The 27,416-nt window shown below is 40.4% G+C and overlaps 1 protein-coding gene across 11 annotated transcripts in view; it reads left to right on the top strand.

Moving 5' to 3' along the window:
- The window catches only part of ITSN1 (intersectin 1), a 249,074-nt gene that overhangs the window by 95,298 nt on the left and 126,360 nt on the right, over window positions 1-27,416 (top strand). For all 11 annotated transcript variants that reach the window (XM_025281353.3, XM_044939433.2, XM_006048225.4 and 8 more), the window contains 9 exons: window positions 1,554-1,733; window positions 3,457-3,553; window positions 6,870-6,970; window positions 10,059-10,122; window positions 13,008-13,145; window positions 14,711-14,826; window positions 18,793-19,055; window positions 21,787-21,936; window positions 22,022-22,162. In XM_025281353.3, the coding sequence (XP_025137138.1) occupies window positions 1,554-1,733; window positions 3,457-3,553; window positions 6,870-6,970; window positions 10,059-10,122; window positions 13,008-13,145; window positions 14,711-14,826; window positions 18,793-19,055; window positions 21,787-21,936; window positions 22,022-22,162 (1,250 nt within the window). The remainder of the gene's footprint in view (window positions 1-1,553; window positions 1,734-3,456; window positions 3,554-6,869; window positions 6,971-10,058; window positions 10,123-13,007; window positions 13,146-14,710; window positions 14,827-18,792; window positions 19,056-21,786; window positions 21,937-22,021; window positions 22,163-27,416) is intronic.

The raw sequence follows: 27,416 nt of genomic DNA, 5'->3' as shown, positions 1-27,416 counted from the left end.
ATTGAGTCGATGATGCCATCCAACAGTCTCGTCCACTGTCACCCCCTTCTCCTCTTGCCCTCAATCTTTCCCAGCATCAGGGTCTTTTCCAATGAGTCAGCTCTTCACATCAGGTGGCCAAAGTATTGGAACTCCAGCGTCAGCATCAGTCCTTCCAATGAATATTCAGGACTGATTTCCTTTAAGATTGACTCGAGTCAGAGGCTCCTGCAAACCCTTCTCCCGCTTTTTGCTTTTTCAATTTGCTAGAATAGCTCCCAAAACTTTGGGAAACTTGTATTTACATTTGCTGGTTTTCTATAAAGGATATTGTAAGGGGTACAGATGAACAGGAAGATGGAGAGGTGTGTAGGGTGAGGTCCTAAAGGGTGCTGAGTGCAGGAGCTTCTGTCGTCCAGGACCTGGATGTGTCCACCAGCCTGGAAGTTCTCCAGACCTTGTTGTGTAGGAGTTGTGAGGCAAATGTGATAACCACTACAGTACAGAAATGAGGTCCATCGTGTAGGAGTTGTTATGGGAATTTCATAACAGAGGCTTCATTGATGAAATCATCAGCCTTTGATTAGCTCACTTTCCCCCGTCTATTCTCCCCTGATGTCTCATCAAACACAAGATGACAGTCTTCCCACTCCAGAGATTCCAAGGATCTTAAAAGCTCTTGTGTCATGAACCAGGGACTAAGACCAAATATTTTGGCAGAAGATGTTCCTATCAGTGAGGAAATGAAAAGGGTTTTAGGAGTTCTTCTGGCCTCCCCGATAGCTTAGTGGTAAAGAATTCGCCTGCAATGTAGGAGATGCCAGTTCGACTCCTGGGTTGGGAAGATCCCCTGGAGAAGGAAATGGCAACCCACTCCAGTCTTCTTTCCTGGAGAATCCCATGGACTGAGGAGCCTGGTGGGCTGTAGTCCATAGGGTCGCAAAGAGTCGAACATGACTGAGCAACTACACATGCACGCCAGAGCTCTGTCAAAAATAAGGACCTGGGGCCAAAGATCAGATCTACATTTCCTATAATGTCACAATATCACAAGTTAGGATAGAAAAAGGAAAAATAATATAAACATTTAGTTTAGTTCTATCTTTTTTTGTTGTTGTTAGAATACTTTTATAAAAGAAACTTTCTCATCAAATGTTTGATTCCTCTGAGGTTCAGTGTGTAAAGGGAAGGTGAGTTAATGGTTTATTTTCTGCCTTTATTTACTAGTTTTCAAAATAAATTGATTCCTGTGGTGACCAATTAGGATTTTTTACAAAAAGTACCTCATTGTGAATTTATGAATTGATTTCCCTTTGCTGGCTTTCAGTCCACTGTGGTTATTATTGGTGAACATTGGCCAGTAGATCTCTCTTTAAGCCGGGATCTTGAGCCCTTTCCATCTGATCATTGACAATGTTTAATACTTTTCAAAAGGATTAATCTGAATTCAGATTTTAAATGGGAGTATATTACGACTGGAAGAGGGTTTTCCTCTCCATGCATTCCTGGGTTAATTATTGTTGAATGCTGAAATGTGGTTCCATGTGAATTTTGTTGGGATTTTCCCTTCATAGGTATGGGAGGTATTGCCAGCATGCCGCCGCTGACCGCTGTTGCTCCTGTGCCAATGGGCTCCATTCCCGTTGTTGGCATGTCTCCCCCCCTAGTATCATCTGTTCCTGCAGCAGGGGTGCCCCCCCTGGCCAACGGGGCGCCCCCGGTCATACAGCCTCTGCCGGCATTTGCTCATCCTGGTATGTGACCTGCTAAAGCCACAGGCTGAAGTTCTATATGTATTTTACTCGTCATTCTTATTAAGTCTTCTGTTTTCACACTTGGGTTGTATTTACATAGTATTTTATTCCAGAAGAAATCATCTTTTTTTTTTGTTTTTTCATTTAATGTCTCATTTTGGGGAAGAGCTAGTCTAGAGAGAGGGCATGAAATTACGTACCCTTGGCTGCCATTGTGCACAAAGGTGAAGTCAACAGCTAAAACCAAGAGCATAATTCCCTTTCAAGGGCTTGATGAGAGCAGCTCAAGTTTGAACAGCATTTGAACACTTTTTAGTTCCATGTATCACTTACTACCTTTCTTCAGCTGCCGTGAACTGCTAATAAAGAAGCCAATCCCTTAGGAGTAGAATTATGTGGGAGATAAAAAAAGAACATTGGCTTTTTTTTTTTTTGAAGAGGTATAATGAATCAGGCATAGAGGGGAAGGAAATCTAATGAATGACTATATTAAGGTTATAGTATTCCATGCTTGCTTAACTGAACAAAGGATTACAAAGTGTCTGGCTTAGCTAATTTCATTTTGAGACTTTATTCAAAGTCTTTCTTCCTTTAAAGAAAAGGTGGCTTAGTGGTAAAGAGTCCACCTGCCTAAAGGAGACTCAAGTGTGATCCCTGGGTCAGGAAGATTCCCTAGAGGAGGAAATGGCAACCCACTCCAATGTTCTTGCCTGCAAAATCCCACAGACAGAGGAGCCTGGTGGTCTACACGTCATGGACTCGCAAAAGAGTTGGACATGACTTAGCAACTTAACAGTGACAACAGAGAAAAGCATAAAGTGTAGATGTAGATAGTCTTAGTCTAACAAATGTGAGTGGGTTCATATCAATATGGAAATTTTTTTCTTGTTTTATCTTTTAAGTACTTAGATAAGTCTGAGTACATTCAGTCATGATGGACAGTGTGGGTTTGAGCCTAATATGTGAGTCTGCCTATGCCCCTGGATTTATTATATCTGTCAGGATGTGTCTCTGTGACCTTTTGTTTTTAAGATGTTCTTGTCACAGGTAGCTTGTCTCTCATAGGTGACCATGACTGTAGGTGAGATGGCAGCTGAAAAAGTGCTTGCGATTATTTTTCCCGTGGTAGCGGTGAATCCACGCCCTGTGTCTTGTTTTCTTTTGTGTCAAATGGTGATTGTTGCAAGGCTGTAGGCCAGGTTGGGAGAAATGCTGATTAAGGCTCAGAGTTTTTCTCCTGACACATAGCCTGAATGAGACTCTGACGCAGAAGCTGGCCTTCCCTGGCATCACGTTTCCTCTGGCTGAGACAGGTCTGTGACTTCTGGGCTCTGACTCTGGAACTGATGCTTCAGCTGCTTCAGTGCAGTTACGAATATGCCAGCTATCTATTTAAGCTATTGCTTCTTCAGCTGTAGGAACAGATACTATAAAATGTGATACTAAATGTTTAATGAAGAGCCCAACTTTGTGGATGTAAACATTACTACCTGGTAAGGTGGTTTTACGAAGGAACAAGAAAAACATTTTTGGCTAGAGGGCAGGAAGCAAGGAGGGAATGACTGTTTTTGAGTCTAGAATGGTCAGAAGGGAGAAATAATTTCTGCCTTAGAAATTATTTGATGACTCAAAAAGTTTTGATGACAATGCATTTTAATTTTTAAAAGGGAAACTTCTTATTTTTGTAGAATTAAAATTATTCAACATTTATTTATTTTTACAGCTGCCACATTGCCAAAGAGTTCTTCCTTTAGTAGATCTGGCCCAGGGTCGCAGTTAAACACAAAATTACAGAAGGCACAATCATTTGATGTGGCCAGGTAAGTTTGCTTGTTTGCAAATGAGTGGTTTGGTTGAAACTGTTGTCTGATTGACTCGTAAATTTGAAAATGAATTAGCTACGTGTTCTTTACTTATCTTCTTTTCTTTTGTAGCATGCTAATATTTGTCTTAGTTCTGGATAATGTTCTAGATTTTATTATTTGTTTGTTGTAGCAATGACAGAATCAGAAACACTACTTTTCCTTAAAAAATTTAGTGTTTTTTTTTTTCCATGAGGATGATAAATATGTAGTAGTCCATGGTTAGCTATTTTGTGTCGGTCATTTGAAGGTTTCTGTGCCAGGGCTCCCTTGGTGGTCCAGTGGTTCAGAACCCCCTGCTAGTGAAAGGGACGGCGGTTCAGCCCCACGGGCCCCGGGTCAGCGGAGCCCGCGTGCCACAGCCCTGAAGCGCCTCACGCTGTAAAAGAAAAAAGTTTATGTATAAAATATTGTATATGAAACTTAGAGTCGAAACTGGCTCTAGTTTTATCTCAGATAATCTTATGAAGCCTGTGTGGATTGTTAGTAAAACTTCAGATCAGTTTTTATGAAATGAGTTATTCAAGTTAGTGAAGAGCTCTTATTAATTGGACATGTGGCTTGATTTTGGTAAAGCTTATGTGACCTGCTGCCTTGTATTTTGGCCAGTCTTGGTTCCCATTATCTTTTATGTTTTTATTTTACCCATATTTTCCCCTTGCATAATGCTGCTCTAAAATGAAAAATTAAGTCTCTTGATAAGCTGTCTCAAAACTTTTCAAATGAGAAGATGTAGATGAACATGATTGCATCTTTTCTTGTTTCAGTCCTCTTTACGAATCTTTCCTAAGTGAATCATGTTTTCTCTTTAAAGAGAAGAACATGTTGAATATAACTCAAAAATTCATTACCTTTAAAAAATTAATATAAAGAAAATCCATAAGCTGCAAAGCACTGTGTCAAATGCTTTATGCACAGTAACCCTTTTAATGTTCACCGTCTTCTCCAGAAGATGACTATGATTTTCTCTGTGTTATGAATCAGGAGGCTCAGAGAGTAAGTGACTTGCTCAAGGTAACTCATAAGTGATAGGGCCAACAGCTGAACTGAGGTCTTTCTGATTTTAAGGCAAATGTTCTTAAAATTTGCCCTAGTAACTTTGGTTAATTGTCGAGTATAGGTTGTAAGGTGTCAGGTAAGGAGTCTGGGGAAGCTAACGCTCAGAAACCCCCAACTCCCAACAAGGAAGCATTTTTAAAGGCCAGGTGAAGGAAGGGAGTCACAGAGTGTTTGATCAGCTTCTGCACTCCTCTCTAATTGATGGTGAGGTACCAGGGCAATGCCACAGGTGTTGATGCTGAAGCTGAAGCTCAGATATTTTGGCCACCTGATGTGAAGAGCCACACATTGGAAAAGACCCTGATGCTGGGAAAGATTGAGGGCAAAAGGAGAAGGGAGTGGCAGAGGATGAGGTTGCTGGATAGCATCACTGACTCAACAGACATGAATCTGAGCAAACTCGGGGAGCTAGTGAAGGACAGGGGAGCTTGACGTGCTGCAGGCCATGGGGCCGCAGAGTCAGACACCACTTAGTGACTGAACAGCAGCAACAGCAACAGGGGTTGATGTTATCATCCTTAGCTTCCAGCTTCCCTTTGGTGGAGTTTTATCATCTGTAAAACAAGTCAGGAATGTGCCTCAGACCCTGTTATCTAGGTACTTCAGGGAGGAACTAAGGATTCTATGACTGCCATATGGCACATCTGCTGTTTAAATTGTTACCAGTTCTCCTGGCCCAACTGTGACTTTTGTCACTACATGTTCACATCCTTTCAATCATTAATTCTTGAGCCAGATTTCTGTGACTCAAGTGAGGCCTGGGAGACCACAGCTTTTCTACAAACAAGAGACAGGCAGAGGGAAAAAAGAGAGAGGCAGAGAACATGAGGGGAGAGGTCTGTCCGAGGAAGACCCTACAGCGTCCTGCTTGGTTATAAAAACACTGTTGTTGTTGTTTTTTTAATAGTTTCCTTCAGTATCTTAAGTTTCTAGAAAATTTGTGTGATGTGGCATCTAACTTTTTGGATCATGCCTTTTTAGGCCTGTTTACGTTCTCAGGAATTTGGCAGAAAACTATGATTTGATATGTGTAGTCTTAGGCACTTTGCGTTTTATATCCTACATTCCTGGGGTGGAGGGGAGAGATAATTGGCTTCTTGACAAATTGGGAAGAGTTGGAATCTGCAAAATATTAGTTTAAAATGAGAGATTTGTTGCAGAAATAGGCACAGCAGAATGGACCTCAGTAAATGATTTTACGGAGAAATACATAAAACTTGAAACAGTAAATTTTTATAAGTACTTTTCAAGTGTTTGGGAGCAGTTTCTGTGCTTTAAGCAGTGTACATAGTAAGAATATGGACACAGATAAAGTACATAAATGAGGATTAAAAATTCACTTTAACAAGTGATAAATAGATATTTTTGTTGAAATGAAAGGACATTGCACACGGGGCGTTAGTTGTAATCTGTCCTGGAAATGGAATGCCATTTTTTTTTTACTGTCAGCTCAATCGTCATGTTTAAATTGCCCTATATAAACAGCGGGCTCTTAACAAACCGTGGGTACAACCAGTGTGATACTGTGTGGGATCTGATCTAAGGAACTGATCACCAGGGAGATCTACACCCGAGCTGGCTGCTGGTAAGGGGTTTCCTGAGGTCAGGGGCGCTACACATTGGCAGGAAAGACTAGCCCTGGGTCGCAGTCAGAAGCAGAACTCCTTCCCTTCCTTTCTACGCTGCCGAGAAGTGTTCTCTCCTCTCTCGGAAACTCCACATGTTGGCATGTAAATTCTCAGAATGAAATAACTTCCCTTCATTAGGAAATCCATCATGTATTTTGGTGTAAGACTGTTAAACATTTTTAAAAAATTAATACCTTTAAAGGCAGTTGCTTTTGTGTGCTGTCCACATGGCTTTTAAAACCAAAAGAAGACTGGATGTTACTGTGATCACCTCAGTTCCTAGGAGATTTTCCATCCTTTTGTAGAACCTTTAAATTAGTTTAACTGTATGTATAACTTGAATCAGCCACTTGGTCTGTCCTGTTTACTCAAAGTAATAGGAAGCTGAAAATAATGAGCTTATCTGTATGCAGAGAAAGGGTTGTAACCTTAAGAAATGAAAAAAAATCATGATGGAAAATTCTGAAATAGTGATTAGAAAGGGAATAAATGTTAAAGCTAGTTTTCTAGAAAGTTCTTACTTTTTAAAGAACTGGAATGTGCAGGTCCTTGCTGTTCACCCTCTTTTCCTGTCTTTCCTCCCACAGCGTCCCTCCTACAGCTGAGTGGGCTGTTCCTCAGTCATCCAGGCTGAAATACAGACAGCTCTTCAATAGTCATGACAAAACCATGAGTGGACACCTAACAGGTATTTACACATAAGAATTAATTTAGTGAAATATGGTCTTCGTTCTAAATGTAAATTGTTTCTAGATATTGGGCCAAAGATTTTCCAGACTTTGCTCTATTTACCTGTACTTCTTTCTAAACAGTGTTTTCATTGTTCCTTTTATCTCATCGACTGATTGATAAGTTCTCATCAACTGATAAGGCCACAGTTACTTCATTCTCCACTGCCTCAGGCTTTTGCTTCTTAGTAATAGAACCTAGACCAAGGATCCCCCAGCATCCCAAATGCCACGAGTGTGCAAATCAAAGCACTAGAAAGGAACACTGCTATGAAGGAAACCTGGTTCACCTTCTGAAGTCCAGCTTTGGAGGTCAACTTGAAACTGCCTACTCAAAGAATCAGGGATGACTGCAGGGGCGGGGTGAAAGGGGAATGATTGGGGAGTTTGGAACCTGGCCTTGCCACTTACCAGCTGGAGTTCATTTTACCTACTTGGATCTTATTTCTTCATGTATAAAAGGTCAGAGTTAAGTTACATGCTCTCTGTGAATTAAAAAAAAGATTCTGTTGTCTACATCAGAAAGACTCAAAGGATTTTATGATGCTGTCCAGAAATCTTTCTAATAAGGGGTTGTTGTTGTTTAGTTGCTCAGTCATGTCCAGCTCTTTGTGACCCATGGACTGTAGCACTCCAGGCTTCCCTGTCCATCACCAACTCCTGGAGCTTACTCAAACTCATGTCCATTGAGTCAGTGAAGATTCCCTGAGTTGATTTATCTGATACACCTCATTAGATGAGTATCCCCCTGTTCCTTCCCAACTTGATGTATATACTATTGCATGGTCTTAAAAGATACACTAAAAAAAAAAAAAGAGTTCTTCTTTAATCAAAGTGATATAAGTAGCTCTACAATTCTAGGCTTCCCTTGTGTCTCAGATGTTAAAGAGTCTGCCTGCAATGCAGGAGACCTGGGTTTGATCCTTGGGTTGGGAAGATCCCCTGGAGGAGGGTATGGCAGTCCACTCCAGTTTTCTTGCCTGGAGAGTCCCATGAACAGAGAAGCCTGGTGGCTACAGTCCATGGGTTTGCATAGAGTTGGACAGGACTGAGTGACTAACATACACACACAGAATTCTGGAACTGCTATTCTTGCTAGTCCTTTTCTCAAAGAGGTATTTTATTATCTCCTTGCATTCTGAAACAGTGACTGTGTTATTTGGTTATTCATATGCTAATCTCAGAAGCTAAAAAGTCATTGTTTGAACTAAACTTTTGACTTCATTGAATTATCTCTGTCCTTTACATTCCTGCTTCCCTGCCCAATCATGGGTACCCATTATAGGCTTTGTGAACTTGAGATTTTGTTTATATCCTTAATATTTTCTTCTAAGTCAGTACTCTTCATGAATGCAGGCTTCCTCAGCAGGTTGCTCTGTTATGCTAAGATACTGTCTTCACTGTTGCTGATCTAGTTTAATGTTTCTTAACCTGGCCTTAAGACTTAACAGAGTCCCATATTAGAATTGCAAAAGACAATAGGGATCACAGACTTTCTCTTTAAAGAGCAAAATACTAAATAGTTTAGGCTTTCAGTCATACACTGTTGTAACTATTCAGCTTTGCCATCGCAGTATGAAAGCAGCCACAATATGTTAAGTGAATGGGCATAGCTATGTTTCAGTGAAACTATTTACAAAAACAGCTGGAGGACTGGAGAACGCCTGTGGACTGTGGTTTGCCACTCCCTGTTCTAGATCATGTCCCTCATTTCAGAGATAAAAGAACTTCCTCTTAGAGAGGGAAAGTGATTTTATTAATGTCACATGTCATTAGAGAGTGGAAGAGTCAAGAGTGGAATCCGTATCTCCTGATATCCAGGTCCAGGGCTAGTTTTTAAAATTTGTTGTTACATTTTTTATTAAGTAAATGAAATATGAACTTTCTTTTATACAGTTCTGTAGTGGGCACAGTGTTGTTACAAGTATAAATGAAAGCTTTCACTAAACTTATGCTGATTCTACTTTAATATTGCCAGTATTCTAAATGCAGTGAAAGAAAGAGTTAGTCCCTTAGTCATACTCCTCTGTCCATGGAATTCTGCAAGCAAGAATACTGGAGTGGGTAGCCATTCCCTTCTCCAGGGGATTTTCCCGACTCAGGAAATGAACGGTGCATTGCAGGCACCGTTTCAGCCACCACGGAAGCCCTCTAAATACAGTGTTAGAGACTAAATAAAATGATCGGTGAACTTTCCTCATTCCAGTATACTGAAGACCAAGCAAAATATTATACATGGTAATCTTCCCAGCATGATTGCTACCACTTTGCATTCCTTGATCTATTACCTGTCATCCTGGGCCCACCCCTTGGAAATCATTGAAGGACATGAGACATTTGTCACTCTCTTCTTAACACTGGTTTATTTCAACATTCAAAATCTTCCATTGTAGGCTTCCTGGTATCTAAAGCTAGTTTCATGCCAGAAATGAAGATATATACACAAGTATTTTAAGAAATGAGAGCTAATTTTGAGAGGAAAGTTGAAATTCCAGGAATTCTTTATTACAAACCTAGGAAATGGCTGTGATATTGGCCATTTATGCAACCATGAGCAAATTTTTTTTTTTTTTAAGTCTGCATAATGAAATGGGTAGAAGAGTTTTCTCTAAGGTCGCTTCCTCTTTTGAGATTCTCTGACTCTTGTCTAAATTTGATAGTCATCATGATGGAGGTGGCAGATGATATTGCATTTAGAGAGGACACATTTCAGCTTTGTGAATAAAAACCTGATACAAATAGAGATGGTCACCTGGACCAAAGGGCAGGTTATATATTGAAACTCTTATGTTTTACATACTCATTCCTCATTAAACATCTATTTAACAAAAATTTATTGGCTGTGTGCCAGGTGCTATGCTTTGTGTTTTTTCCCTTTTTCACTGGGGCTTAATTTCCTTATTGAAAAGCCCATTGGGTAATAGCAAATATTGTTTAAAGCACTGTGATTGCATGAGATTGCATAGTACCTGTGTGCAGAACACTGATCTTCCTAGACAGTGAAGATTAGCTGATTCATCTTTATTTTTTTTCCTGGCTTTCATTTAGGTCCCCAAGCAAGAACTATTCTTATGCAATCAAGTTTACCACAGGCTCAGCTGGCTTCAATATGGTAAGGAATGAAAAGTCCCTTGGTTTTTATAAAGTGGAAATTTTATTTCTTAAATAGATAGGGCCTAATGAGTCTTTAGATTGACACTGTTATTTATAAGGGGTGATATATGGAGTATGCTTAATTTTTCAGTGAGTTTTAACTCACAATGATTCAGTAGTTAAAATGATTTAAAGTTGTCCCTTTTACTACCCCCTTTTGATTTTTAAAAATACAGAAGCAGAGAGATTAATATAATGAATTCTCAAGAACTCATCAGTTCAGTTCAGTTCAGTTGCTCAGTCATGTCCGACTCTTTGCGACCCCCATGAATCTCAGCACGCCAGGCTTTCCTGTCCATCACCAATTCCCGGAGTTCACGCAGACTCACGTCCATCGAATCAGTGATACCATCCAGCCATCTCATCCTCTGTTGTCCCCTTCTCCTCCTGCCCCCAATCCCTCCATAACACATCCTAAATAAATGTCCCCTCATGGCTAGTCCTGCCTCTCCCCTCCTTTCAATTATTTTAAGCCAAATCTCAGTCATTATATCATTTCCATCTGCAAATATTTCAGCCTGTATCTTGAGAAGACATAGGAATTTTTTTTCTACATGACCATAATACTAAAAGTCCACTTAAAACTGTTAATAGAAATTCTTATCATTAAGTTAATCAGATAGTGTTTAAATTCCTTAGATTGTCTCAGAATTTTTTATAGTTGATTTGTTCAAATCAGGACTAAAATAAATCTATATTTTGTAACAGATGGTTGATGCACCTTTTAAGTCTCCTTTAACCTATAAATTTCCTCTGGCCTTATTCTCCCCTTTCCCTTACCCACCCCCACCAAAAAAACCCCCAGATCATTTGTCCTATGCTTTCTTCCAGCCCACCTTTAGCTGATTGCACCCTTGTGGTATTAATTCATTCTTGTATTTCCTGTAGATTGGAAATTAGATCTAAGGTAGAGTTTCTCCACCTCAGTGCTGTTGACATTTTTGGCATGATAACCCTTTGCTGGTTAAGTGGTGTCTCTGGCCTCTGCCAACTCCAGTAGTATGATCCCCGCCATCCCCCACATGTGACAATCAGAAATGTCTCCAGACACTGACAGATGTTCTTTGCAGTACCAAATCAATCAGTGTTTGAGAACCACTGATTCAGATCTGAGGAGAACCACTTGTCAGATTCAAATTTGATTTTTTTTTTTTTGCAAAGTGCATCAGAGATGATACTGAGTACTTTTATCAGGAGGCACACAAATGTCTTTCTGTCTATTTTGTAATTAATTTTTGGTTTTTTTTTCGCCTGTGCCGCATGGCTTACGAGAGCTTAGTTCTCTAACCAGGGATCAAACCTGTACCCTCTGCAATGGAAAAGCAGAGTCCTATCCACTGGACCACCAGGGGGTTCTCTGTAATGATTTTTAGTAGCTATTGATGAGCAAATCCTGTAGGATTTGCTTATTGATTGCCTAAATTCTGTAGGATTCTTTACACTTAAATATGAACTAGAATGGTTTCTTCAGGAGTGTTTCTCTCTCAGTTATGCATTATTCATTGATTCTGCCAGGAAGATAAACCCGGTCTGCACTGCTTACCTGCTAGGTTCCTAATTTTGCTGCAGGCACGTTGATTTGGTTGTTTCATAAGTGGTCAAGCTCTAGGTCAAGCCCAGCCTGGCCCTTTCTGTTTTGTATTAAAGAGCCTACCTTTTGCATTAGAGTAATAATAGACCAGTTAGCAAACATCTTATCTCTGTGACACATCCAGACCTCTTGAAGTCTGGATGTGCACCAGTATCCTAGGACCCTCTGAAATAAAAGCTAAAGACCTCACATTTATGGAGGCTGGTTGTTTTCATGACACTAGCATATAATGAAATGTGTTTACCAACGTCCGGAGGCAAGGAAGGGGTGACTGTAAAGAGACAGGGAAATTTGGGCAGTGATGAAACTGTTCTGTTTCATTGTAGTAGCCATACAACTGATTGTGTTTGTCCAAACTCACAGAACCGTACTGTATAAAAGGGGTGGATATTATGGAAATTGTACCTTAAAAAAAAAAAAAAAGTTTATGCCACCTGAGGAAATTTCAGACTTTGGAGGAGTTTCTTGATTTATGGCATCAGCAAAGCCCAGTTAGTTGCTCAGTGTAGCGTCTGTTCTGTTGACATCTTAGTGAACAGCTTTGTTGTCGTGCATTCTCTTTTTGGTGTCCAGTTGTTTTTTTAAAAAGTCATATTCTTGGACTTGCTGGGGAAGGTCTGTTTAATTAGCTAATCCTATATTAAGATTATAAAGAACAGTGGTGATTAAATCGTGAGGTTAAGGAACAAAAAACACCTTGCCTCTGGTTGGAGGCCGTGAAGACCCACCCTTGGAGTCCTGGATCAGGGGTTGGTCCAGTTAGCTAAATGTTGTCTGCAGCTGATTTTGTAGGTGAAGTTTTGTTGTAAAGACAGCTGTGCCCATTCATTTCTTTGTTTACTGTCTGTGGCTAGTTTCCTGCTGGAGCAGCAGAATTCAGTGTGATAGTGATTGTGTGTTCTGCAAGGCTTAAACATTTAGTATCTGACCTGATAGTCTGTGGAGCGTGGTGTTTAAACACACATGGAATGTGAGTATGACATAGCTTAAATGGGTGCAAGGACTGAGAAGCATGTAAGTATAATCACAGTTAACATCTGTTGAATGCTGAGCACCACCCCAGCTAGATGGGTTGTCTCATTTTGTCTTTGTAACAGTGGTATGAAGTCGGTACAATTTTTATAAATGGAGGTACAGAAGGACTCAACTGGCATAGAGTCAGAATGAGAAAACAGATCCTTGAAATCACTCGTGTATAGTAACGAGCATGCATTTTCATGAAACTAGATTACAATGAACTTTCTGTTGAATAGGAATCTTTCTGACATTGATCAAGATGGAAAACTCACAGCAGAAGAATTTATCCTGGCTATGCACCTCATTGATGTAGCTATGTCTGGTCAACCATTGCCACCGGTCCTGCCCCCAGAATACATTCCACCTTCCTTTAGGTAAGGAATATTTGGTTCTCATAAGAAATTGTGTGCTAAGTATGTTCATTTCAAACTTGGTTTTGTTGGCTATATATCTTATGGTCATTTTTTCTTCTTGGCAAGTGAATGAAATCTCCACGTATTGAACTGAATCTTCTTAGGCAGCTTTTGTGTTAATCTTTGCCTGTTCCGTTCTTTAAAGTACTTAAATAGACTGTTAGTAAAACAATCAAGTATAACATCATAAAATTGGTGCTTTTAGGACAATCCATGTAATCAAAACTCACCAAATAACTTTAGCAGTTAAAGTGAAACAACATCAGCCTGCACATAGAAAATGAATGATGGAGATTCTGCCTGTGAATTCTACACATTCCAGAGGTAACAAAATGCTGGCAATGTAGAAATTATAATCAGCAAAATAATGAAAGAAAATTATCCTGGTCTGAATTACAATCTCAGTAGAGAGGTCGAGAGGGTAGTTCAGAGTCCAGTTGGGAGGACTTGTATCCCCCACCCACACACAGCCATGTACACATAACCCTCTCAGACAACTGCCTCTCAAAGCTTTAACTCAAAAGACAAATTTGAGCTCTTACAAGTGCACAGAAGAACAAAAGAAGCCCAGATAAGAATTTCTGTCCCGATTCCTCCAATGTCGGGAAAGATTAGGGGCAAAGTCTCCATAAAAGTATGAGACATGGAACCATTGCAGTCAGCACATATGAAGTACAGGGAAGCTGAGAACACGGTGTAGGAAGAAACCAGTAGCTGGACAGTTTGTTCATAAAATCTCACAGCTGCAAGAATCACAAGAGACACTTAACGTTGGTGGGTATGTTTGTATGTGTGTGTGTGTGTGTGTTAGGTGCTCAGTAGTGTCCGTCTCCAGGCTTCTCTGTCCATGGAGGTTCTCCAGGCAAGAAGAATGAAATGGATTGCCATGCCCTCCTCCAGGGGATCTTCCCAACCCAGGGATCAAACCCAGGTCTCCGGCATTGCAGGCAGACTCTTTACCATCTGACCTGCAAGGTGGAAGCCGACATAAAAAAAGCATAGAAAGAAGATAGGTAGACTGGTTTAAGAGAGAAAGATAATGGGGGAAAGTGAAACTAGCTGGTAAACTATGTGATTTAAGGACTATTAAGTGTAGTCATTCCATGTGTTTATTAAGAGAGCAAATGTAGAGATCCTGGAAGGGGAAAGGAGATGCTGACAATTAGCGGAGTTGCTAGTCTTCCTTGGAAGAATTTATATTCCATAGGAAGGAAACTGTGTCTCAGGCACTGCTGTAACCACTTGAAGATTGTTAACTGATTTAATCCTTTGAAATTGTCCTAATCTTGTGATGGTTCTAAATACTTAAATGAACTTGACATTCAGAGTCTGATGACATTCAGATATTCATTTTTTAAAAACTCTTTATATAAATTGAGAAGAGCACATTTTTATCTTTTCCTTACCAAAAATTACATCTGCTCCATTTTCTATGGCATAATCTTTAAAAGGTGGATTTTCATGGTTTGCTCAATTCTATCTTGGCAACTAGACGTGAAACCATTTTCTTTTTTCCACAATTGCAGAAGAGTTCGATCTGGTAGTGGTATATCTGTCATAACCTCAACTTCGGTGGATCAGAGGTTGCCAGAGGAACCAGTTTTGGAAGATGAACAGCAACAACTAGAAAAGAAACTACCTGGTAAGACAGTCTTCATATTTGAATTTTATAGCCTGTTAGAGATTTTCTGTCTCTAAGGCAAAGATGGAGGTAAAATATATTTAGCTAATGACATTATTGCTATGTTTCTTTACCTGACCTTAGTCAGAAAGGAGACACTTTGCATATGCTTTTTGGATTTTAATATATGTATAGAAGGTACTGATGCACCTTTGTTCTAGCTCTGAAATTGAAATCTATTCAACACTTACCAGAAATTTTATAAATGTTATCTATAAAGCACTGAAAATTGTTAAGTCTTTAAGGTAATGACTTAATACCACCAGTATAGAAATAGAATGTAAAGTTGCCTTCTGTTGTTTTCTCATGTTGTTACAGAATCGAAAGCTCCTTGATAGCAAGAAGCTATTTTAAATTTAATAGGAACCTAATTTAAATTACCCTCATTTACAATGAGAAATTATCATACTATTAAAATATTCTCTGGTGGTTATGAATTATTAATATGAAGTGATAATTGATACTGAGACACCCTGATGAAATTTATTATGGAGTCAAGAGAAAACGGTAAATACTCTGTCAGTGTCATTTTGCAGCATTTCAGGTGCTCAGGGAATAACCGACCTGTGGAGGACACTACTAGCTCTCCCGCCCTCCTCTTCAACTAAATTACCTTTTGTTCACTGAAACTGCTTCCGGAAAATGTTCTTTGTGGAAGTGTGTTGAGTACAGTGAAGACTCTAAACGTTAATAATACATGGTCCATGCCCTCTAGAAGGTTAGGATACAACTGAGGATTTAAGACATCCATATAAAAAACCATCAAAGCAATGCATAACTGTGATAAATTCATGAAGGCAGAATTATAGATACACAGCAGAGCTTACTTGTGGTTGGTTAGCACAGACTGGCAAATACACTGGGAGTTAAATCTCTATGAAAGAGGTCACAGTGGAGTTGAGATTTGATCAACAGAGTCATTATATTGCATATTGGGAAGGAGGAACATTTCAGATTAGTAATCATGGGAATAAAGTCTTCAGGCAAATAAGGACAGGAATCCTTAGAATTTGGAATTTTCTTTTTCTGTTGGTGGAAGATATTTAATTATTTTTTTGGCTGTACTGGGTCTTCATTGCCATGCAAGGGCTTTCTATAGTTGAGGCGAGCTGGGTCAACTCTGAATTATGGTGTGTGGGCTTCTCATTGCAGTGGCTTCTCTCTGTTGCTGAGCAAAGGCTCTGGAGCTGCCTTCAGTAACTGGAGCTCTCAGGCTTAGTTGTCCCACGGTGTGTGGAGTCTTCCTGGACCAGGGATCAAACCCATGTCCCCTGCATTGGCAGGTGGATTCCTGTCTTCTGTGCCACCAGGAAAGTCCAACATTTCAAGTTTTGAACAAGATGTGACATTATTAGAGGTTTTGGTTAATGCGTTCTTTCTTTCAACAGCTGTTTATTATGTGCCTCTGTGTATCAGAAATGGGGCCAGATTTTGGAATTAAAAAGGTATATAGGGACTTTCGGTTTTTGTTGTTTTTTTTTAATTGAGGTAAAATTTGCTTAACATAATATTGATCATTCAAAGTCAGCTAGTCTGGGTGCCTTAAACAGCAGCAATTTACTTCTTACAGTTCTGGAGGATAGAAAAGTGCATGATCAGGATGCCATTCAATTCTGTTCCTGGTGAGGGCGCTTTTCCTGACTTGCAGATGGCTGCACTCTGACCAGATCCTCACTTGGCCTTTTCTGGGTGTGTGCACATGAAAAGAGAAAGATGACTCTCCCTTTTCTTATAAGGCCACTAATTCATAACGAAGGTCCCATAGTCATGACTTTATCTTAACCCGAATTACAAAGATCCCCTCTCCAAATACCAGCCCACTGCTTCCACATCTGAATTGATAGGGTGGAAAACACTCAGTCCAAAACAATGGCCATAGCTAGTTACTCAACATTCTCCCTTTTCCCCATTCCCTAGTAATCATCAGCCTGCTATCTATGTCTTTGGATTTACCCCCTCTGAATATTTCATAGAAATAGTATTATGCAGTTGGTATTCTTTCATGTCTGGCTTCTTTCACTTAGCATAGTATTTTTGAGATTTTATCCACAATGTTGTTCAGTTGCTCAGTTGTGTCCTACTCTTTGCAACCCCATGGACTGCAGCATGCCAGGCTTCCCTGTCTTTCACCAGCTCCCGGAGTTTGCTCAAACTCATGTCCATCAAGTCGGTTCTGCCATCCAACCATCTCATCCTCTGCTGTCCCCTTCTCCTCCCGCATTCAATCTTTCCCAGCATCAGGGTCATTTCCAATGAGTCAGCTCTTCACATCAGGTGTCCAAAGTATTGGAGCTTCAGCTTCAGCATCAGTCCTTCCAATGAATATTCAGGACTGATTTCCTTTAGGATTGACTGGTTTGATATCCTTGCAGTCCAAGGGACTCTCAAGACTCTCAAGAGTCTTCTCCAACACCACATTTCAAAAGCATCAGTTTTTCGGTTTTCAGCCTTTTTTTGTGGTCCAAGACCCCCTGGAGAAGGGAATGGCTACCCACTCCAATATCCTGGCCTCCAGAATTCCATGGACTGTATAGTCCATGGGGTTGCAAAGAGCCAGACATGAGTGAGTGGTTTCCACTTGCACTTTTCTCACATCCGTACATGACTACTGGAAAAACATAGCTTTGACTATATGGACCTTTGTTGGTAAAGTGATGTCTCTGCTTTTTAATACACTGTCTAGGTTTGCATGCATCATTACTTCATTCCTTTTTCTGGCTGAGAGGACTTGCAGTTTTAAAGTGGCAGAGTGAAATGGGTGTTGCCTCTTGTGAAACCACTAAAGGAGCAAAAAGAACAAGAAAACAAAACTTGCTTACCATCTCCGATCTCTCATCTAACTGCCGTGTTTAAGGAAAGTGTCTTCAGTGGAGGCCAGGCAGGAATGTGGGAAGAAGCCAAAAGGATGCTCACAGCTATGTATCTCAAGACAGTGTGAAGTGACAGTTCTTGAAATAGACTGGGGACAATGGGAATGGCGTGCTGCACAGGCTGGGAACGAGAGCTTCCAGTGTCTGGGGTTGGCTCCCAGGAGAAGCGTGTGAGGCAAACACAAAGCTGAGTTGACACTGCTGAAAACACAGAAGGGACATGGAGCATGGAATTTTTTTTTTTTTTTTAAGTAAAATAAAATGGGTGCAAATAGTGTTAGCAAGGATCACAGAAAAAAAATTGTTGACCTGAGGATCGTCTAAAATTCATTACCTTGGTGTTCTTCAAAGAAGGAAACTGAATAATAGGTTGGGAAAACTAGTTTACTGGGTGTCCTCTGCATAGTGATTAGGGCACAACCTGCTCTTCAGTGCAAAACCCGGGAGGAGATGTATCATCTTACCTCTATTTTCAGAAGCCATTCTGCTTGTTAAAATTGAAAACAGAATGGCACAGTTTTATGCAAAGGAAAAAGAGATAGAAAGGGAAGGACTTTCCTGGTGGTCCAGTGGTTAAGACTCTGGGCTCCCAATGCAGGGAGCTAGGGTTAAATTGCTGGTTGGGGAATTAAGATACCTCACGCCTGCTGGCCAAAGAAAAAGAGGTAGAAAGGGAGAAGTTTGTGGTATAGAGGAGAGAGAGGGTCAGGTGCTGAACCAAGGTCGTAGAAAAAGGAAAGGATAGAGTAACAGGGAAGGTATGGAGAATGAGTGATGATGGAGAAGTTCTGTCGAAAGATTATTCCAGAAGCCGAGTTTTGGGTGTTCTGAATGCTGTGATGCGGTTCATCTGCAGGGGAGGGTATGTAAACAAGATGCTGAGTGAAAGGGCCTGTACCTGGTGCTTATCCGTGAGGGCAGAGGTGGGCGGGAAGCTTAGGGAGTTCCTATCTGCAGGTCCGTTACTCATTGACGATGTGCTGTGGAGTTTTTCCTTTGAAAATGTCTGTTGAACATCATATGGCTTTTCATAATCGTGCTGTCTCTTGTCTGAAAGTAACCTTTGAAGATAAGAAGCGGGAGAACTTTGAACGGGGCAACCTGGAGCTGGAGAAGCGGAGACAAGCGCTCTTGGAGCAGCAGCGTAAAGAGCAGGAGCGCCTGGCCCAGCTGGAGCGGGCAGAACAGGAGAGGAAGGAGCGGGAGCGCCAGGAGCAGGAGCGCAAAAGACAACTGGAGCTGGAAAAGCAGCTAGAGAAGCAGCGGGAGCTGGAGCGGCAGAGGGAGGAGGAGCGAAGGAAGGAAATCGAGAGGCGGGAGGTGAGCAGCTGGAAACAGTCGTGTCATTAACGGAGGCGCTCTTCTAGAATTGTTTAAGCGTTAGTAGTGTATCGGGGCTTCCCTGATGGCTCAGCAGGTGAGGAATCCACCTGCGGTGCAAGAGATGGCAGGAGACACAGGTCCGATCCCTGGTCTGGGGAACTGAGATTCACACATGCCATGTGCTTAGTCGCTCAGTCGTGTCCAACTCTCTGCGACCCCATGGACTCTAGCCCCGCCAGGCTCCTCTGTCTATGGGATTCTCTAGGCAAGAATACTGGAGTGGGTTGCCATGCCCTCCTCCAGGGGATCTTCCCAACCCAAAGATCCGAACCTAGGTCTCCCACATTGCAGGCAGATTCTTTATACCGTCTAAGTTTGAAAAAACAAAATTTTAAGAAAGCATAAAAATATGGCCTTCCCTGATGGCTCAGTGGTAAAGAATCTGCCTGCCAGTGCAGGAGATGCAGGTTTGATCCCTGGAATGGGAAAATCCCCTGGAGAAGGAAATGGCACCCAGTCCAGTATTCTTGTCTGGAAAATCCCATGGACTGAGGAGCCTGGCAGGCTACACTCCTTGGTGTCACAAAGAGTCAGAGACAAGTGAGTGACTGAGCACAACACAACAATAATACATTAACCCAGTCTTGTTTTTTTCTTTTTACAATTCAGTAGTTTTAGTTATTCACAAAGTTGTGTGACCATCACCACTGATTCATCACCCTGAAAAAAAAATTCCTTAACCATTAAGGAGTTACTACTCCCCTTTCCCATTGCGCCTTGCCCTTAACAACCACAGATTGAATTTCTGTCTTTACACCTTTGCCTATTCTGGACATTTTGGATAAACGGAATCATAGAATATGTGGCTTTTTGTGTCTGGCTTTCACTTTCAAGGTTCATCCAGTGTGTAGATTGAATAAATACCTATTCCTTTTTATAACTGAGTAATATTCCATTATCTGGATAGACAACATTTTATTTATCTACTCATCAACTTGATGGACATTTGGGTTTTTTTTTCCTACCTTTTGGGTATTTTGAATAATGTTGCTATGAACATTCATATACAAGTTTTTGATAACTGAGTCTTATGACAAACTATTGCTATCAATTATGTATTTTTTAGCCTTTTTTCTGCATTCATATACACATATAGAAATAGAAAGGTTCATATGGTGGAGAGGCTGAGCGTTTACTGAAATTGTTTTTTAAACCACTGTAATGGTACCACACTAAATAATTAAAGTGTTTGTCATCTTTTTCTTTTTCCACTTTAGAAAACAAGTCTAGTAATCTTTACTGTATTTTATGGAAGGCTTCCTAAATTTGGTGCCATACCTGGATGTGGGCCAAGCCAATCTCTTGTCTGTCTTTCCAGTTTTAGTATGTTGTGACAGAAGCAATGCCGTGATCCTCTTGTGTGGATGAAATGTATTTTAAAGATGAGGGATTTTTTTCTTTATAAAAAAATAATACTTTGGTTTCATCTCCTGATGAATGCTTTTGAAAACTTCTAGCTGTAAGGTGCCTTTTCATTTAGGCACATACACACAGATAATAGCAAGATTTTCCTTTCCAGAATGACAACCAAAAGATAGGCCACCTTTCCTTCTTTAATTTTTTTTTTTTAAAGCATTTCAGAGTGTTTGTTCAGAACTATATAATTGGCATTTACGATGTGCCAGGCATTGGTTAAGTTCCTGGAGATGTTGTGGTGACTAGGTACCCACCTGTCCTCCAGGCCCTTACAGTGTAGCTGGAGCACAAATATGTAAGAAGCAGTTATGATACAATGAAGAGTGCCAGGTGCCCTTACACTTCCTCTGCCCAGCAGCCATCAGAGTCAGGGTTGAAGAGAGCTGACGTTGCTGGAAAAATTACAGAGCCTTCTGTGCTAACAAGGAAACAAATGATTAGGGACATAGGAGTCATGGACTTTTAAAGCTTGAGATAAATAATTTCTCCTATGACAGAAGAAATAATAATTACTCGTTTGATGGAAGAAAGTTTTTTTTTGTTTTGTGTTTTAGTTCTGGGGGTTTTCCTAGGTTAACTTGCCTTTTTTGAAAAGATAATTTTGTTGTATTTATTTGGCTGCTCTAGGCTGAGCGACTTCACTTCCACTTTTCACTTTCATGCATTGGAGAAGGAAATGGCAACTCAGTCCAGTGTTCTTGCCTGGAGAATCCCAGGGACGGGGAGCCCGGTGGGCTGCCGTCTCTGGGGTTGCATAGAGTAGGACACGACTGAGCGACTTGCAGGTCTTAGTTGCAGCATGTGGGATCTTTAGTTGAAGCATGTGGTATCTAGTTCCTTGACCAGGGATTGGACCCGGGCATCCTGCATTGGGATCTTGGAGTCCTAGCCACCAAGGAACTCCCATAATTTTCCTTGTTTTCTTTTATGAGTCAGTAAATAAGGAAGAGCAGGTTTACTTACTGCACCAAGCATCCTTAGAGGCCTAAGGAATCAAATGTCAGTGATCCAATAGTCCTTTCTGTTCTCAACCCATGTGACTGTGATTGCCTTTCTGAATATTCTCTCTTTTCCCATAGAAGTAATAACATATTTGTATGAAATGTGCTGTTTTATAATGAAAGTCACTTGTCATGTTTAATACCATTTCATCCCTAAAAGAAAAGACTTACGAGATGTAACATTTATTAAGAGACATTGAAGAGTGTAAGAACTGAGCAGTTAATAAATCGTCTGTTTGTGTATGTCACAGGCTGCGAAACGGGAGCTTGAAAGGCAAAGACAGCTTGAATGGGAACGGAATCGAAGACAAGAACTATTAAATCAAAGAAACAAAGAACAAGAAGACATAGTTGTACTGAAAGCAAAGAAAAAGACTTTGGAATTTGAATTAGAAGCTCTAGTGAGTAGTTTGATTGTGCTTTGGGAACCCACTTGCATTGAATTGTTAAATGCTAATGATTCTTATTATTTTTCACTTGTTAAAGAATGATAAAAAACATCAATTAGAAGGAAAACTTCAGGATATCAGATGTCGACTGACAACCCAAAGGCAAGAAATTGAGAGCACAAACAAATCTAGAGAGTTGAGAATTGCAGAAATCACCCACCTACAACAGCAATTACAGGTGAGAAAATATGTCCCTTAAAAGCCTTTTGGCTTCCTTTCTTTGATTCACTTCATTCACTTATTCACGCAGCAAGCATCTAGCAGGCCAAGATGAAGCAGACAGGGTACTTGCCTGAAAGTACTTGTTGCTCAGTTGCTAAGTCGTGTCCGACGCTGTGACCCCATGGACTGCAGCACCCAGGCTTCACTGTCCTTCACTATCTCCCAGAATTTGCTCAGATTCACGTCCATTGAGTTGGTGATGCCATCCAATCAGCTCATCCTCTGAAAGTAGGCTGTCTGGTAATTCAGCACACTTGCTGGGACTGCTGCATGCCAACTCAGTGCAAGGACTGGTAAGCACTGAGGATCCAGCAGTGGATAACAGAGACAAACCCTGCCCTCATGGAGCTTACCTTCTGTTTGCAGGGTAGACAAGGACTCAGGAAATAAGACTAGCATGTTCTCTATTAGAAGAGGGAAAGTTGCTCTGGAGAGCGAGTAGGGAAGAGAGTCTCCAATAGAGAGGCCTGTGATTTTAAGTAATGTGGTCAGGTCAGGCATCTCTGTGAGTATGATGTTGGGGCAAAGACTTGAAAGAGGTGAATGGCTGAGCCAGATGGACATCTAGCAGAGCAAGTTCTAGGTAGGGCAACAGTTGTGCAGAAGAACTAAGGCTATAAGCTGGTCTCTGGGATGCCAGTTACAGCAAGGAGACAGCTATGGTTGGAGCAGCTGGGGGCTGGATCATGCAGGACCTGTAGTCTACTCCTGGGACTTTGGCTTTACCATGATAACCACAATAAAGAAGTGCAATTAAGTATATCAGGGGGAGTTCCAGAGATACGTGTATAGAGAATAGTTGGAGACACAATGGAGTACTCTAAGCAGTTCTGCTTTCATTTTATTACCTATTCAGCCTTCACCACCAAGTTGTTAAAATTTTCTGGTTTGGTTTCAAGTATTGAGTTAGAGGGGGTATCCAATTCATGTAGATACTGTTCTGCATACCATCCTAAAAGGTGATCAGTTTTGGACACCGTGACTTTAATTTCAGCTTCTTTTTCTCAGCCTGACAGTTTTGAGATTTATCCATATTTTTGAGTGAATCAGTCCTTTGTTCCTTTTCATCAGTTCAGTCAGTTCAGTCACTCAATTTTGTCCAACTCTTTTTGTGACCCCATCCCTGTCCATCACCAACTCCCCGAGCTTGCTCAGACTCATGTCCATCAAGTCAGTGACACCATCCAACTATCTCACGCTGTCGTCCCCATCTCCTCCTTTACCAGTGAGTCAATTCTTCGCATCTGGTGGCCAAAGTATTGAACTTCAGCTTCAACATCAGTCCTTCCAATGACTATTCATGACTGATTTCCTTTAGGATTGACTGGTTTGATCTTGCAGTCCAAGGGACCCTCAAGAGTCTTCTCCAACACCACAGTTCAAAAGCATCAATTCTTCGGCATTCAGCTTTCTTTATAGTCCATCTCTCACATTCATACATGACTACTGGAAAAAGCAGAGCTTTGACTAGGTGGAAAATTTGGCATTACTTTGTTGGCAAAGTAATGTCTCTCTCCTTTTTAATATGCTGTCTAGGTTGGTCATAGCTTTTCTTCCTTTTCATCACTGAGTAGTATTTCCTTGTTTATCCCATCACCTGCTGAGGGACATTTAGGTTTTTTCCAGTTTTGGACTTTATGACTAAAGCTGCAATGAGTATTTACTTATATTTCTTTATGTGGAAATATATTTTAATTCTCTTGGTTAAACTTTAGGAGGGGAATTACTGTCATATAAGTATGTGCTTAGCCATGTTAGAGTCTATCAAACTGTTTCTACAGTGGTTGTGTCATTTCACATTCTCACCAACAGTGCACCAGCCCTTCAGCTGCCCCTCACTCTCGCCAACACTCCCTTTTGTCATTGTTTTCAGCGTCTCTGGTGGGTGGGCAACAATGTCTCATGTAACTTTAATCTGCATCTCCCTGAAGGCTGAATGCTGTTGGCTGTTGGTTCTTATGTATATTAGTGTGCATCTTCTGTATGTGTTTTGTGAACAAATCTTTAACTCATCCTTTATTGGGTTGCTTATCTTATTATCACAGTTCTTTATATAGTCTTATAAGAAGTCCTTTGTCAGATAGGTGTTTTGCAAATATTTTCACCTAGTCTCTGGCTTGCCTTTTCATTTTTGTAATGGTGTTTCTTAAAGGGCAGGTGTTTTAACTTTTAAATTTCAATTTATTTTTTCTTTTACGGTTTTTTATGTTCTATCCGAGAAAGCTTTGACTATCCCAAGATTGAAGATGTTTTCCCTTATGTTTTCTTCCAGAAGTTTTATACTTTTATCTAACATACTTAGTTCTGTGATCCAGTTTTGATTGATTTTTACGTTAAGTGCAAGGTAAGGTAATGAGAGTCACTTTTTTCCATACCGACACCCAGTTTGTTCTATCCATGTTTATTAAAAACCTTAGTAGTTTGTTGATAATCAGTTGACCACATTTGTAAAAATCTTTCCTAGACTCTCTTTTGTTATGCTGATCTACATCTATCCTTTTACCAGTATCTCCCTCTGTTGACCTGCAACTATGGAGATTTTAAAGTGTTTTTTTTCCCTTTTATTTTATTAATATGGTGCTTTACATTGATTTAAATTTGAATGTTAAACCAACTTTCCATTCTTGGGGTAAACTGCCCTTCAGTTCAGTCAGTTCAGTCGCTCAGTCGTGTCTGACTCTTTGCGACCCCATGGACTGCCGCACACCAGGTCTCCCTGTCCATCACCAACTCCCAGAGTTTACTCAAATTCATGTCCATTGAGTTGGTGATGCCATCCAACCATCTCGTCCTCTGTCGTCCCCTTCTTCTCCCACCTTCAATCTTTCCCAGCATCAGGGTCTTTTCCAATGAGTCAGTTCTTTGCATCAGGTGGCCAAAGTATTGGAGTTTCAGCTTCAACATCAGTCCTTCCAATGAACACTCAGGACTGATTTCCTTTAGGATTAACTGGTTATGTCTCCTTGCAGTCCAAGGTCCTCTCAAGAGTCTTCTGCAACACCACAGTTCAAAAGCATCAATTCTTCTGCACTCAGCTTTCTTTATAGTCCAACTCTCACATCCATACATGACTACTGGAAAAACCATAGCCTTGACTAGATGGACCTTTGTTGACAAAGTAATGGCTCTGTTTTTCAGTATGCTGTCTAGGTTGGTCATAACTTTTCTTCCAAGGAGTAAGTGTCTTTTAAATTCATGGCTCTGGTCACCATCCACAGTGATTTTGGAGCCCCAAAAAATAAAGTTTCCCCCTCAGTCAGTCTCTCCCATCAGGAAACTTTCATAAGCCTCTTATCCTTCTCCATCAGAGGGCACACAGACTGAAAACCACAATCACAGAAAACTAACCAATCTAATCACATGGACCACAGCCTGTCTAACTCAATGAAACTACCCTTTGTCATGGTATATTATTGTTTTAAAAAATTATCATTTAGATCAACTTATTATGAGTTTTTATTTAAATTCATGGGGGATATTAGTTTCATTTCTCATAATGTCCTCATCTAGCTTTGGTATCAGGATAATAAGGAAGTAAATAAGGTATATTCTTTTTCATTTTCTAAGAATTATATGAAATGGTAGTCCTCCCTTGATATCCATGGGGCCCTGGTTCCAAGCTAACTGAGGATACCAAAATCCATGGATGCTCAAGTTCTTTATGTAAAATGGATAGTATGATAGTCCCTTTGTGTGTGCATATTTGAATTGAAATTTGATCCTAGACTTGCTGAATCCAGATGGACTGGATGTTAGACTGTCTGTGGTGGTAGCTACTGTTTATCGAAGGCCTGGCATGTGAAGACCTTAATGTGAATATTAAATAGAATTCCACAATACCCTAGTAAGGGCATATCGTTACTCTCATAAGTGGGAAAGTGAAGATTCTAGAAGGGAATATTCTGTTTCAGAATCAGTTTCTAGCTGGGCAACAAGAATCCAAATTTAACCCAGTTTATGTTACTTCAAAACTTTCCTTCTTAACTTGACACCACCCTGCCTCCCTAGCTAACCCTTTCAGCTTCTCTCTTAAAATCCTGTATGAAAGTATGAAAGTGTTAGTTTTTCAGTTGCATCCGACTCTTTGCGACCTTATGGACTATAGCCTACTGTGCTCCTCTGTCCATGGGATTCTCCGGGCAAGAATAATGGAGTGGGTAGCCATTCCCTTCTCCAGGGGATCTTCCTGACCGAGGGATTAGACCCGAGTCTCCTGCATTGCAGGCAGATTCTTTACCGTCTGACCCACCAGGGAAGATTAAAACCCTGTATATTTCTTAAAAACTTTGTCTCACTACCTTTCATAGTTATCAGACTCCAGTCTCGGTGCAGTTGGTCCATCTGTGCAGATTCAACCAACCCTAGGATTCAGAGTGCCAATCATACTTAGCTATTCTATGTAAGGGACTTGAACGTCCTTGGGTTTTTTTATTGTGGAGATCCTGAAACCAGTACTTCATGGATACCAAGGGATTACTGTTTCTTGCTTAAATTTTTGGTGGCATTCACTAGTGAAGCCTTATGGACCTGGACATTTCATTGTGGTAGGACTTACAATTGCAAAATTTGTTTAGTAGATACAGGGCTATTCCAGTTTTCTATTTGTGCTGTATTCTCTTTTGATAATTTGTATCTTTCAGTGAATGTGTCTGTTTCATCTAAGTTAACAAATTTATTTGTATAAAATTGTTTACTATATTCACTTATTCTTTGCAAGTCTGTAGCGTCTGTAGTGATGTTACATCCTGATGTTGAGAATTTGTGTCATTTACCTCCCATTCCTACTCCTCCTCTCCTTCTCTTTGTTCTCTCCCTTCTCTTCCACCTCCCTCTTTTCTCCAACAGTCTAGCTGGGAACTAATTGGCTTTATTGATGTTTTTTAAATAAATGTTTTATTTTATTGTTTTTTTTCTCTATGGTATCTCTGTTTTCTATTTCATTTACTTTGGCTCATTATTTCCTTCCGTTTACTTATTTTGGGTTTAATTTGCTTCTATCTAGCCTATTACGAAGAGCTTAGATTATTGAATTTGGACCTTTCTTGATTTCTGATAATATATAAACATATTAAGCTGTAAATTTCCTTCCAAGCATCGTCATAGCCATATTACACAAATTTTAACATGTTGTATTTTTATATTCATTCCATTCAGAACCTGTTTTTGATTTCCTTTGTCATTTCTTTGAAGGGTTATTTAGAATTATGTAG

The sequence above is a fragment of the Bubalus bubalis genome, chromosome 1 (genome assembly GCF_019923935.1).
Source record: "Bubalus bubalis isolate 160015118507 breed Murrah chromosome 1, NDDB_SH_1, whole genome shotgun sequence".
NCBI lineage: Eukaryota > Metazoa > Chordata > Mammalia > Artiodactyla > Bovidae > Bubalus > Bubalus bubalis.
The sequence above is the reverse complement of the archived record's forward strand: the minus strand, read 5'-3'. Positions and strand labels throughout refer to the sequence as shown.